General features: G+C 34.5%; 1 protein-coding gene across 2 annotated transcripts in view; it reads left to right on the top strand.

The window, feature by feature from the left end:
* Window positions 1-14,129, top strand: part of MYOF (myoferlin) — a 68,913-nt gene that overhangs the window by 25,960 nt on the left and 28,824 nt on the right. The window contains exons 13-25 of one of the 2 annotated variants that reach the window (XM_054071577.1): window positions 779-882; window positions 1,610-1,678; window positions 1,798-1,841; window positions 2,258-2,340; window positions 3,693-3,731; window positions 6,209-6,333; window positions 6,784-6,900; window positions 7,271-7,448; window positions 8,300-8,424; window positions 8,917-9,023; window positions 11,223-11,415; window positions 12,503-12,658; window positions 13,718-13,849. In XM_054071577.1, the coding sequence (XP_053927552.1) occupies window positions 779-882; window positions 1,610-1,678; window positions 1,798-1,841; window positions 2,258-2,340; window positions 3,693-3,731; window positions 6,209-6,333; window positions 6,784-6,900; window positions 7,271-7,448; window positions 8,300-8,424; window positions 8,917-9,023; window positions 11,223-11,415; window positions 12,503-12,658; window positions 13,718-13,849 (1,472 nt within the window). The remainder of the gene's footprint in view (window positions 1-778; window positions 883-1,609; window positions 1,679-1,797; window positions 1,842-2,257; window positions 2,341-3,692; window positions 3,732-6,208; window positions 6,334-6,783; window positions 6,901-7,270; window positions 7,449-8,299; window positions 8,425-8,916; window positions 9,024-11,222; window positions 11,416-12,502; window positions 12,659-13,717; window positions 13,850-14,129) is intronic. The other variant, XM_054071578.1, reaches the window with a different exon arrangement.

Raw genomic sequence — 14,129 nt, 5'->3', positions numbered from 1 at the left:
ATCCTAGTAGATAAGTAGTATCGCTGATGGACCCCTGCACCTTCCTCTTCCCAGCAATCCATTAATTCTTTATAGGTGCTCAAAGCTGCAGCTATTTTGCAGTGGGGGAGAGGCCATAGAACTGCTGAAATCAGTCAGCCACTGCCGTGACGGCCAACTCAGGCTGTATTGCCAGCAACCTGCTCCTGAGTGGTCCCAGGAAATAAGGAGCTGGCACTGGCCATTTCCCAGAAAGCTGCATGCTAGAAGTCGAACACCATAAGCTCAAAGAAACAGCGTTGGAGGGCAGGGGAGCTTTTAAGAATGTTGACTTCAATTTGTTTAGTGAGATTTTGCTTGTGTCAACTCCATGTTGCTGAGACAAAGGCTCTTTCTCTCATTATATGCCAGTGTTTTCTGATAGAATATAGGTGACTTTTTATATCTTCTTAGCAAAATTTCTCACCTATACCTGTGACAACAAAAAGCAATGTCTACAGGTACATGTATAATATTTTTCAAATAAAACTATGCCTCTAAATTCAGGAACACATCAGCATTTTGTATGATGTTTCAAAAATGTATTTTCTTGAAACTGCTCCTAAGCCCAAATTCTCCATTTTTAGCCAGTAACACTGTTCAGCATAGTGTTTATCAGATTAGAATTTACTGTATCTAGATTTGTAAGATGGTTGATTTTGGTGGAATTGCTATGAGTGATTTCTTATGTAGGCTGAATAAATAAATAAAATAATTTTTAAAAGCATGAAGCTTAATTGCTTTTTTGACACCTCTCCAGTGGATGATGCTTTTGCACAGACTGTCAAGGAAATATTTGGAGGAGAACCAGACAAGAAAAACCTGGTAGATCCATTTGTAGAAGTTTCTTTTGCCGGGAAAAAGGTAATTTAGTAAATATCTCAATCTTTGCATTCTGATTATAATTCTGAGGGAAGATTTCATATGCCAATATAAATTTTTAAGTTTACTGTAATTATGGAAATGAAAAAGCATTAGCCCTAAAGTTCACTTCATAAAATGAGGACAAGCTACAGGGTACTGTAGAATGGGTGTAAAACTGATGACTAATAAAAGGAATGTATGACTAAATGGTAGGAACTGATGCGTGCCAGATTGCTTGCCGACCAATTGTTCCTGATTGCTTTAAGTAACTGATGATATAGATCTTTCTGGACAGGTTAATAGTATTTGTACATTTTATTATGAATGTGTTCCTTCAAATACCACATTGGAGCTGAAGCACAATTGCACAATCTATATTCATTGCTAGCCAATCTTTTTATTTTTTTTAAGAAGAAAAATGTCAGTCCTTTATTATGTTATAGAGTCAAGTTGCCACGCCCAGCAATGTCGAGGATTTTGTAGATATGACTATGAAATAATATAAGCTCTTCCATAGAATACATTCTTCATCTTCTCTGAAATATGCATAAAGCAAGCTGGAATCAAGTCATTCCTTCATCTTGTTTCTCTGCTGTGATACAAGAGATCAGTACCAGTGTGAAAGCACATTAAATTGTAGCTACTGTAAACATAAATCATACTTAGTATGTGCTCTTTAATCTGTTATATCTTTGATGTGCTGCATAGTTGGTTTCATTTTTTGCAGGTTTGCACAAATATAATTGAGAAAAATGCTAATCCAGAGTGGAATAAAATTATTTATCTTCAAGTCAAGGTCAGTTTTTTCTCTTGTTTCTATAGAAAACAGCCATCCTTCCAAAACTCAGGGCATCAACATTACAGAGGTGAAATAAGTAATGGGTTATTATATTTTAATTGCTTTTTTTTTTTCAGTTTCCCTCAATGTGTGAGAAAATAAAACTTGCAGTTGTTGACTGGTGAGTTATGATTCTTAATCAAAGTACTAGAGAAAGTTAATTACATAACGTGAAGAAAAGTCTGGTTCTATACATGTATTTAAGCAAGTGTTTCAGTATCTTCCTTTACTGTTTCTTTATAAGAGACTTGATTAGCGTAACATGACAGTATTATTAATTTTGTGCATTGAGCACTTGCTGTTTAGTTGATAGTGTAAAAGTCAGGGGAGTTCATGATGCAGCCCACTTTTGTAACCATTTGTAGCCATTGTAACTTTTGTAGCCATTACCATCTGTGTTAATAATAATAAAGCATTCCTATTGATATAAAATGTTTGTACGCTATCTTGGAGTGCATTTAGTCACTGGTAGTTTGCTTCTGTGTAGGATGACCAGCATTACATTGATAAAAAATCTTTCTGGTTTTCATTTTGTAGGGATCGTCTTACAAAAAACGATATAGTAGGAACAACATATTTAAGTCTCTCAAAAATTGCTTCTTCTGGAGGAGAAGTAGAAGGTAATTGATTGATCAGTATGTAACTTGCTATCTTCTCTTGTGTTATGAGGAACAGCAAAGATAGATATTGAAGTATATTTTCCTATTGTTCCTCAATTCTGTAGCAACAAGATTATCTGTTTCTGCAGTTTTCAAAACAATGCTCTTAGAAAAAATGCTGTGGGACTTTTCAAAATAGTGTTACAATTGTAACATTTAAACTACATCACCATGGAAATGGCAGTAACTAGTTTGAAATTCTGTTACATATATGAAGTTAATTAATTTATTTATTTTGCCAAAAAAAATTTTAATAAAGATAGTACGGCATATTAGCTGTACATATAGAATTGTAAAGTTCATGGCTAAACAGGCTCAAAATTTATTTATCTGACTGTCTACACTAGGTTGAAGGACACTGGCTCAAACCCATTTCCGCCATTGCCACAATAAGAATCTAAAGTACTATTTTTTCTGTTGTGTTTATGAAATCTATATGATATGTACTTCTCTGAAAGAGACCAATTTGACCTTAAGTTGGTTGCACTGTCAGGAGTTTAAAAACAAAATTACTGGCTTTAATCCTGTAGTGACTTGAGCCAAGTATTTATCTTAACAGCTGGAACTGTATTTTCAATCACATAACTTCAAGCTTATAACCCAGTCCTCTTAGAAGCACTGCTGTTGAAGTAAGACTTGTTCAAACATTCTTTCCATGTATTCCACACATCACTAGAAGCAAAAGAGAAAAAAGGAATGGGAAATCCATGGGTCTGAGCTCTTGAGGGCTCACTTGTACTACCCACAGAACGCTTGAACACTGCTGAATCACAGCTCATTTATACTTCAAACCCAGGCACTTAAGTAACTGAGAAAATCTTATTTGGATTCTCTCTCTACTGGGGTAGACACTGGAATGGCTATTTCCATGTAAAACCACGGATTATCTTCCTTTGGGGTCAGTGCCATCCCTTAAGCCTGGTCTGGCTTCTGAAGGATTGGGAAGCTAAAGTAGTCTATGGTCTCCAGTATGTGAAGATATCTTAGTGGGCCCTGAAATGTAACAGTTTTCCTAAATGTTCTTAAGATTTCAAAATTATTAAAAAAAATTGTTTTGTAGGGAGGAACTATACAAAGCTGAAATAGAAGCATCAAAACGATATATATTGTCGGCTACATGCTCTTTTTTCCCTTTGGAATATGTACAGGAAGAATAATACCTTTGTATTTTAATCAGGAGGCTGAATTCTGGCCCATATGAACTCTATATTTTCTCAGGCTTTCAACTTTATTTTAAAATCAATTGCTCTGTGATGTGTTTCTAAAATGTTATTGTCACTTGTCATGTAACTTCTTCTCTTTTCATAATATAGAACTTTCATCTTCGGGAGCAGGGGCTTCATCATATGAAGGTTTATATCTTCATCTGTTACTGATTTTTCTTTCCACTGCCCAAACTGAGAACTGTTGCTTAAGAAAACCCATCATCTTAAAAAATATTTCTAAGTAGTTATTTGTCTAAAAGATTTCACCGTTATGATTGAAGAGTATCAAACATAAGTAATTGTATAAAACAGTTTTGGCACTGGAACTGCTTTGAAAACATTTCTGTTTGGCTGGTGCTTCAAGCTGCATTTTTGAGTTCAGCATGCAGTTGCTTTAATTATAAAGTGCTTAGTCTAACAATGGCTTGCTATTTTTAACTAAGCTATGAGATTGCAGCTATATTTGCAGCTACAGAGCCTTGCAGTAGTAAATAACTGCCTAAAATAATTAGTGGCTGGTTTTTTTATGTTTAGCTGGCTATACAAATAAAAAAAAATATTGAAACCTGGAGAGACAGCTTTTTATGTAACTGTCTAGATTGACATCCAGTTTTTAAAGACTTTTTCGTAAATATTTATATAGCAAGAAATAAATACATCTGGTGTGCAGTTGAAATGTAACACACGTTCATCCACACAAATACTTCATGTACTATCTTTCTTAAGAAGTAATATAACGTTAAAGGCTGAAATAATTTTTTGGAATTACTTTCTGTACTATGTGATCACCAGCCTTCTGAATGTAAACAATTGAATTTTGAATGTGAAAGATACAAAAAATATTCCTTTTATTCCAGGTTTTAGAGGGTTTTTTTTGTTTTTTGTTTTGTTTTTAAATTTATATTCCATTTAATTTATTAGCATCGGTAAGTAGTGAATGTACTAATTCAACACAGATCTGTAGCTTAAATCTAGTCATACTGAGACCTGATATAAGCAGCTCAGTGGTAGCATTTCTTAAAAAATGGACAGTATTCCAACGAGAATCTGAATTCTTTTTCATTCAAATTTTGATCTGCTTCCAATTCAGATGTAAGGATATGAAATTAGCCAAGCACAAAATAGAAAACTGCAGATCATTTTGTACATTTTACAGATTTCATGTGACTTTGTCTTGACAGGAAATTACATCAAGACGTGACATTCATTTTTATTATGCATCACTCAGTAGTCACAGTGGCAAAGTCATACAAGGTGTAACCCTTTAATTTCACTTCCTTATCCTTTCTTGTTGTAGACACATCTTTCTTTCTGCTGCAGATCACTCTTAAGTGGTATCTGTTGCAACATTTAGAACCCAATTCTTACCTTTTTATACCAGGATCATTTCTTCCAAGACAAAGGCTAGAATACAAGAAGGAGAGGAATGTATAAGTGTTCCTGTTCACTGAAAACTATGCAGTGTTTTTCTGCATGTGTGGTGCTTACCTTGTTCAATTCTCTTTGCACTACTATAAAATTTTTCAATCAATAGCTTTGAGCTGTGTTTGATTGTTACTGAAATAATAATTAACTCCCTTGAGTATAAATTGTAATGAGTTCTAAAAGGAGCTTTTTAGCATCTCATTCATCTAATAAATGGGCAAGGCATGAATGCAAACCCAAGAGCCACAGTAATAATGATACTGAGGCTTCCCTATATATATTTTTCTGCTAAAAAGCAGAACACTGTTCAAAAATATAAACTTGTAGCAGTAAGCATTAGCAATGGAAATACCTTTTCAAGTTCTTACATGTCTTAAATATGTGAAAATAAACAATAGTTCTAGTGTGCAGTTTCCTAGTTTAGCTATTGAAACTGACAAAAATATCTAAATCCATATTAATTCTTTTTATGAGATAGATTAAGAAGTTAGGAAATTTTAGCTTCTTAGTTGTGGAATAAGAATAATATAGAAATCAGTGTTTAATGTGATCAGGATTAACTAAGTTTGCAGACTTTCAATCTTGTATGATTTTTAGCTTACTGAAAAGGGATCTTGTGAGAAACAATTCACTGTAGCGGTTCTGATTAGAGTTTGCAGTAGTTTGTGTTTTACCCTGAAGTGTAACCACAAAAAAATTATACTAAACATTAGAACAGTAGTATTAACTGCTGTATAGTAGGAGTTTTTCCTGCTATGGTGTGCATCCTTTTTGTAGCTGTTTATCTAGAACAATGGCCTGTGCATTTAAATAATGGCAAATATTATTTTAAACGGTTTCATTTATTTCTAGAAAACATGTTTTCTGTGAACACTAGAGTGTATTACTCTTTCACATAAATGAAAACCTGATATTTGGAGTGGGGCAGAAGTTCTGTTTATTTGGTGGAGTTTTACTGCATGAAGTAGTATCTACAAAGTACTGTACAATGAAGGAGGAGGTTAGGAACAAGTAGTCACTGGTATAATTACTTTAAGTTCATATAGTAAACCCAGAGAATGAAGTGTTCTTACTTTACTAATAACTAATACCTAACTAATACCTAACATTTGTTCTATTTGATTTGATAGTAATGTTAAATTGTTTTTCTGGCTCTGAATGATAATTAACAGAGATATAATGGTAATGTTTTCTGTTAGTAAACACTGGAGAAACTGAAATTGGCTTTTTACCAACATTTGGGCCTTGTTACCTAAACTTTTATGGAAGTCCAAGAGAATACACTGGATTCCCAGATCCATATGATGAATTAAACTTTGGAAAGGTCAGTTTCTTTATTCATTGTTTTCATTAAAAGGATTAACACCAGTTGCTTTTAATAATGAATGGATTAATATTTAAGTGGTTTTTTTCACTAACTTTTCTGTTTCTTTTTGAATAATATTTTATATTTATGATTAGTAAATTTTCCATTCTGAGCTAGTTTTGTTTTAAAGCTGTTTTTTTGGCGGTTCTCACTATGTGCATCTCTGCAAGCATCTGTACTTATTTTGTTGTTTTCATCAAAGCATATGTTTCACTCCTAGCATTAGGTAAAGACAACTGCTTTGTTTCATTTGTTCAAATAACATTGAACAAATAAATTGAATAAATTCGTGCCTCTGCAGAAGTTTTGAGAACACTTCAGTGAAGCCAGAGTCATGTACAGCTGAAGGAAGAGTATGCTTCTTTAGGAGAAAAAAAAAATTTGTTTTAACACGTGATTATGTTACAGGGAGAAGGAGTTGCTTATAGAGGGAGAGTTCTGGTTGAACTGTCTACAATACTGGAAAGCAAACCTGTTAATAACAAGTTAGATGTGATTCCTAATGATGACTTACTGGTTGTTGAGGTAAATCCTTGTTTAATTTTCACTGTTGGTAATGGAAATGTGCCTTGGCTGGTTATTTTTAGAGAATGATTCTATCTTACCAAATTGAAACAATTTAAACGATATGATTTCAGATGAATCTCAAAATTCAGAGAGTTGTTTATTGATGGTATGTCTACAAAAATGTTTCTTGTAAAATGAAATATTAATTTGAAACATTTTTATAATCTCAAATACAGTAATTTATTATACACACATATGTTTCTGGTTGCTTTTCAGAAATTAGTAAAAATATTAGAATTATTATTTTCATTTAAAAATTGCTATTATTTTCTATCATTGTGGGTCCTGTTTTACAAATATTGAAATACAACTGAAAATGTTCTTCTAGAAATACCAGCGCAGACGAAAGTTCTCCTTGGCTGCTGTGTTTCATTCCGCTACCATGCTGCAAGACACTGGTGAGCCTATCCAGTTTGAAGTTAGCATTGGTAACTATGGGAACAAGTTTGATACCACCTGTAAACCTTTGGCATCAACAACTCAATACAGCCGTGCTGTTTTTGATGGTAAGGTTATTGCTGGTATGGGGATAAGGTCATGCAAAATTCTCTTTTCGAGGTGCTATTTTATAGCTTTGGAATGACAGCCCTTACTGCACTAAAAGCTTACTGAAAAAGTGACAGAAAAGAGCTTGTGGTTCTTTACAGCTTTTAAGATGAAGTTACATGTATGGAATACATGCTGCAAAGCCTACTAAGTTTAGTAAAGAAATGTTCGCAGAATTCAGTGAAATCTTTTGACCGTGTACTAGATGTGCACAAGAAAATCAGCAAAAGAAAAATCACATCATTTTGCAGGTATCTAAAAACTAGGGTTTAAGTGGGGAAATTACCCTTTGAACATTCTGATTTAGAATAAAACAAAACTTTGCTTTTAAACCAAGTGTCTGTCAGCTTAGAAGAAAACAACCTAGCTAGATCACGGGAAAATGTATTTTGGCTATAACTTTTTATTGACTGCAAAGAGTAGGAGTTCTTTTTTTCTGTGTATTGAATTAAGTAATCAGATTTACTCTGGAAAATAATTATTTGAATATTTTATTTCAGAAATGCACTTATATTAATGTGATATCTACATCAGTAAATTATAAGAAAGAATAATGAACATGTTAACACATAATATATTGAAACATATTGAAGAAAAAATCAATTGGATTTTGAAATGATTTGAAGTAGAAGTTTACCATCCAACAGATGCTACACTGGCTGAAAAATATAAATCCTTTGACGAGTTTGGGCTAGCTTGTATGTTCTTAATGAATTGTAGTACATAAATGAAATAAGTTTCGCAACTTGTGCAGTGTATAGTATGTACATGACATGAATTTTAACTCTAACATCCAAATGTTTCACACCAGGTAATTACTATTACTACTTACCATGGGCAAACACAAAGCCAGTTGTAACACTGACTTCGTTTTGGGAGGACATAAGTCATAGATTAGACCCTGTGAATGTAATCCTAAACATGGCTGGAAGACTGGTAAGACACTTAAGATCCTTCTTTTGCTGGTATGCTTTTCATTTTCACTCTTTTTAATTTTGAAGTGTAATCAAAAAGTGACATTTTGTGCAAATAATGAAACATTTTTCTGACACTTTTCCCTCCTTTTTTCCTATACAAAATTAAACAGCTGAGTGGAATAAATGGTGCTGCTAATCATAGGTCTGCATTGTGGCAAGGCTCAACACACTCCTGCTTGAATCTGCAGGGAATTCCCATAGGAAGGAGTGTCCTTGGTGTTGGGTAGGGGCATTTTAAGCTTCTGGAATTGTTACTTGCTTTGGAATGTAGGTGTATTATCATGTATTTTAAAATACAGTGAGAAAGAACATAGGAATAGTCCTGTTAAATATGAATCAAGTTTGAACATCTGAGTCTTTTTTGATTTAGGCTTTAGTCTTGAAACACATATTGATCATAAACCACAATGGAAGTTCATAAGTGTGAATCCTTTTCTTTTAAATTCCCCAGCAATCCAATTTAGCCACCTTAAAATCAGGAATGCAGGCTAAAATTCCTGAAAACCGATTAGCTGAGATGTGGTTGAAGCTGATTGATGAACTTACAGAAGATATAAGGTAAAAGCATCTTTTTTATCTCTTACATTATCATTCTTGACCTGCTCAGAATCTTTTCTATTGCCTTTACTAAGTCAGAAAACAAATTCTAAGGACTATAAAACTGATTACCCCTATGAGCTGTCCTGACAACTGGAATTCCAGAAGGCTCTGAAAGTAGTAAAACAGCATGGATATTGCTAATGAAGTCATCCATCTGGTTTTGTAATTCTCCTTTATCCTAGTCACTGACAATAATAAAACAGCATTTCTTCAAAAAAATCTGTCAGAACTGTTCTGCAAATGTGAAATTGTGGATCTCTGCTGCCTTTCTTCCATCTTGCCTGCTTTAGAATTCCTCGTATACCTTTTTGTTTACCCATGTTTCAATGTTATTTCTCAGACTGAAGGAAGAAATTCTGTGATTTACTGATAAGCCCAGAATAAAAAAAATATAAAAGCTATTTAGAGCTTAAAGGCCATAGAGTTTATATTTTTGTGTAAGCCTTTAGTCAACAAGTGCTGTATGTGTGTGCGTGTTCAGAGAGGGGAGTAAGAGTCAGCACTGAGAGTTTTGAAGGAGAACCAATTATGAATAGAGAGGAAGTAATTGTATGAGAGACATTAATAGGGGACATTGAAGTGGGAAGAGATGCTTGAAAAACATTAAACAAGTGGGCGATGAAACAGCACAGGAAAAGGAAAGGGAAAATGAGAGAACAGTTATTATCCATTAGAGGAAATAACAGAATACGAAATGGGAGAATAAATTCATTAAGCTGTAGAACCAATATAAAAGTGACTGAGGAAAAATTAAATGTTGGATATATACTAGCAAAGAATTATATGACAGAAAGCTTAAGGCAAAATATAAACTAGTAGCTTCATAGAATACCTTCTGTGATCTGAGAGAAAGCAGAGAGAATTGACATACATTAGGAAAGCAAAGTATGAAGGGCAAACGATTGTGACACGGAGCCATCTAGCGGGTGTAGGAGCTTCAGGTTTTATATCAGTTATGTCAGCCCATCCTCCTGACACACATCCGCACTGTTATTACTTCAGTCCATTATTTTATAAAATACCTTATCACTCTGTGAAGGGGTAGCGCCTGGGTACATCCATCAAATGAGCTTCCAGTTCTTCAAAGGATGCAATGTTCTTTATGGTTTCTTTCAGCAAACTCATTAAACCTGTGTCAAAGAGAGAATTCCCTGTGTGGAATTCATACAATGATTTTCCTTGCTATGCTAAAGCTTAAATGAGTTAGGAGTTTGAGAGAGTTTTCAGTGCGCTATTTCAACTTAAAATGAGGTGACTTTCTGGAAGTTCTGATCTTGTGCATTTGATTCAGGTATAAGTATTTGCACCCATGGCAGGCAGCACTTGCATTCGGACTAGTAAGACTAACTGTAGTGGAAGGCACAATAGTCAGTGTTAAGGTTTTGCAGAATCAAAGCTGTTAGAAGTGCATGTCTTGTCATTAAAAATACATCAGAAAAGAGTCAGTCTTTTCAAACTTGGAAGTGTTTTTAGAAATTATGATATTAAAGACCTCTTAATGAACTCTGTTAAAGGGATGTAGTCATTGTCTTTGAAAAGCTGCCTTTTCCTTGAACCTCCACCAACTCAAAAAAGCTGATTTTTCCTGTGATGTTACAGGATTTCTTGGTTTCACTGAACCATTACTCTGCCCTCTGGTGAGTCAGAAGTTTTGTGTCACAGATTCCTTTTTGAATTCTTGCCAGAGGTTTAAATAACTCTACTGATAGACACAAGCCATATTTGTATATTGAGTTTCTGAGAATTCACATTTTCCAGTGAAAGAAAGGAACCTAATCTGAAGGCACTGATTTAATCCCTGAGATGTGCATGCTGAGACAATAATTTTCTAATTCAGAGATACAGGGAAACGGATTTTGCTTGGTTTGGTTAGCAGAAATTACATTACAGTAAATACCTTGAGCTGTTCTATGCTGGTGCTTTTTATGTAAGCACAGCATTTCCCTTGCTTACCGTAAACACTTTGTCAGGTGGAACTCTCTGCTATATCGCTATAGCTAGTGATAGGAAGTAGATGCTATATCACTATTCCAGTGGTTTGCAATCACTGGAAATAATAGCACTCAAGCTGTTGCTACTGTATGGATGTCCATATTTAGTGTGTGACTAAATAAATTTCACTTACATTATTAACCATAATAAATCTTCTCTTTTCAGTAAACCATTTCCCCGCATAGAAGGCAAATCTAATATTACAGTCCTTGACACTCAGATAGAAAAACTGCGCCTCAGGTCTCTCAAACAGATTAGAGAAGCAGCAGCAAGGATGAGAAATGAAGCTACTGAAGTGAAAGCCACTCTGGCAGAAATTGAGGATTGGTTGGATAAGTTACTGCAGCTGAGTGAAGAGGTTAGTACTACGTAATACCAGTGATTCAGTTAGTTTAGAAATAGCTGTCTAACACAAACTGGTGTAATGTTCACCAGCCAATATCCACTCTCCTTAGAATAGTAATTTTAGATGCTGTGAAAGTAAACACATCCCCCTCTGTAATTAGGATTTACTTAAATATAATGTTCTAGTGTGTTAGCTGTCTTCACTGAGCAAGTGTGTTGGGAATTAATCATGCTAAGATTTGTAGAATAGACTCTGTTCTCTTTAACGGTGACAGTATTTTGTCCTTTTCTTTCTTCCGGAATTGCAAGTCGCATTGCTGGTTCAGGGACTGCAGGCTATATACATTGTACTTTTGCAGCCTCTTAGCCATAGTAGTCAACTCCTAACAGAGTTAAACCTCTTTGTTTCTGTGTTTTTTAAGTTTTCAGCAATATCTTAAGTTTTCATCTTGGTTATCTAGTAATTGGTCTTCACAACACTGTAGAAATGTTTTATTTTTTCTTTGTCACTTTGGTTTTGAAAAGTTACTAATTTAAAAAAAAAGAGCAGTTCATTTGGCAGGCTCACAGATAGCATACCAAGCTGCAAAAAGATAGTAGGCTCTTTCTGCCTTCTGCTAAAAGGCTTACTATGATCTACTGTTAATGGGGAAGCATTATAAGCACTTAAAAATGTAGCAGGTTAGTCTAAAGTATTAGCATTTGGGAAGAGTCACTAGAGTCACCATAATGGAATCGAGATATAAAAGTCTCTAGAAAAATTTGCAAAAGCTAGGAACTGTTTTTTTTAATAAAATTTACTTGCATTCCAGATATAAAAGTCTCTAGAAAAATTTGCAAAAGCTAGGAATTGGTTTTTTTAATAAAACTTACTTGCTTTCCAGCAATCTCAATGGTATTTTTAATGATAGTTTCAGAACTAAGTTACTTGCAAAGTAAAAAAAATTCCTCTGCTTATCATAAATTCATGTTAATTCATTCTGAGTCATAAATCATTTGAATAAATCCTAATTTATATTTCTGTTGTGTAAGCATTAGATTGGTTTAACATTCTATTAATTACTGGTTTAAATTTTCTTTTTTCTGCAAACAATGCACAGCCACAAAACAGCATGCCTGATGTAATCATATGGATGATCCGAGGGGAGAAAAGACTGGCTTATGCTCGGGTTCCTGCACACCAAGTGCTGTATTCCACAACAAGCCCCGAATCATCTGGTAAATACTGTGGAAAGACCCAAACAATCTTCTTAAAGGTACTTTACACACCCACCCCACTCCACCACCCCCCACCCTCCGTGCCTTAAAAAATAATTAACTTTAACTACCTAAACCATGATACCCTCTGACATGAGCACGAAACATGCAAACAAGCTATGAACAGTGAGGTATCAAAACTCAGGACAGATTAAAAGCCAACTTGTATGTAGCTTCTTCAAAATACCACAATCAAATCAAATTTCACACATAATGTGAAATTCATCATAAGCCAGTTGGAACCAACATCAGCAATTAACTTTGAGGCTTTTCTGAAAGAGCTCAAAATTGAGATAGGGTTTTTGAAGTGTTACAGGGTTTGGTGTTTTGGGGTGAATGGAGACTTTCAGAGGGAATAATTAGTGTGATTAACAGTCAGAGTGGTTCCAAAAACCTATTCAAAGTTTTGGATGGCTTTCTGCAAGTAATGTAGAGCATGTCTACACCCAGAAGTTCCCTGGTATGTCTCTGCCTCGAGTCTTCCTCTTGAACAGGAATGCACTTCTCCATTTAATATTGGCTTTAATTGCAATAAATATAACCAGGAAAAAGGCAATCCAACTGTAGGACAATAGCATTTATAGAGTTTGTCAATGTGTTGTAGCTATATTCCTGATTCAATGCAGACAAGCCTATGTCTTCATGGTTTCGTGCAAATGCTCCTAACGTGCATGTTACAATGCATTGCATCTACACTTAGTGAACCATTGTGACTCTGCATTTCTAGAGTCTCCTGTTTAGAAACATGAACCTTAATGCTGAAATTTCAATTGTTGTGATAATTAAAAAATAATTGCTTTATGAATCTTGGAAGAGAATATACAGGAACAGGGACGATACTACTGTTACTGTGTTTGTTTCTTATGTGCCCTGGGCAGGTAACATTAAAGAATGTTTGCTTCCTGAACTATTTGTTATTGGCTTGAGGAAATGCAGTACAGGAAGAGATAAATAAATCTTGTATTATTACTCATATCTCTGTTATTGTATATATTTTACTGAAAGCTGAAATACCTGCATAGTATAACAAAGAATAACTCTTTCTGTTCGTATGCCAGTACCCACAGGACAAAACGAAAGATGTCAAAATGCCTGTGGAGTTGCGAATTAACATTTGGCTTGGACTCAGTGCTGTTGAAAAGAAGTTTAATAGCTTTGCAGAGGGAACGTTCAGTGTTTTTGCAGAAATGGTATGTCCATCATTGCTTTCTTACTTTATACTTGGATGTGAATGTTAGGAATTCAATTAAATTGGAGCTCTTTTGAATTTACTTATTGCATGCCAGGCAGAAAGGGAGAGTAGTATTTATTATACTGAAACAAATAGACCCTATTCAAGGCAACTAATAATGAAGTCTCTTGTGCCTACCACAGATTCTGAACTGGTTAATCAGGTAAAAATCTGGTTAATTCCAGTGATTTCAAATAAATATATTTTAGATTTTTATCAGTGTAATCAAGATTGGGATC

The sequence above is a fragment of the Cuculus canorus genome, chromosome 7, assembly GCF_017976375.1.
Source record: "Cuculus canorus isolate bCucCan1 chromosome 7, bCucCan1.pri, whole genome shotgun sequence".
Classification (NCBI taxonomy): Eukaryota; Metazoa; Chordata; class Aves; order Cuculiformes; family Cuculidae; genus Cuculus; species Cuculus canorus.
The sequence above is the reverse complement of the archived record's forward strand: the minus strand, read 5'-3'. Positions and strand labels throughout refer to the sequence as shown.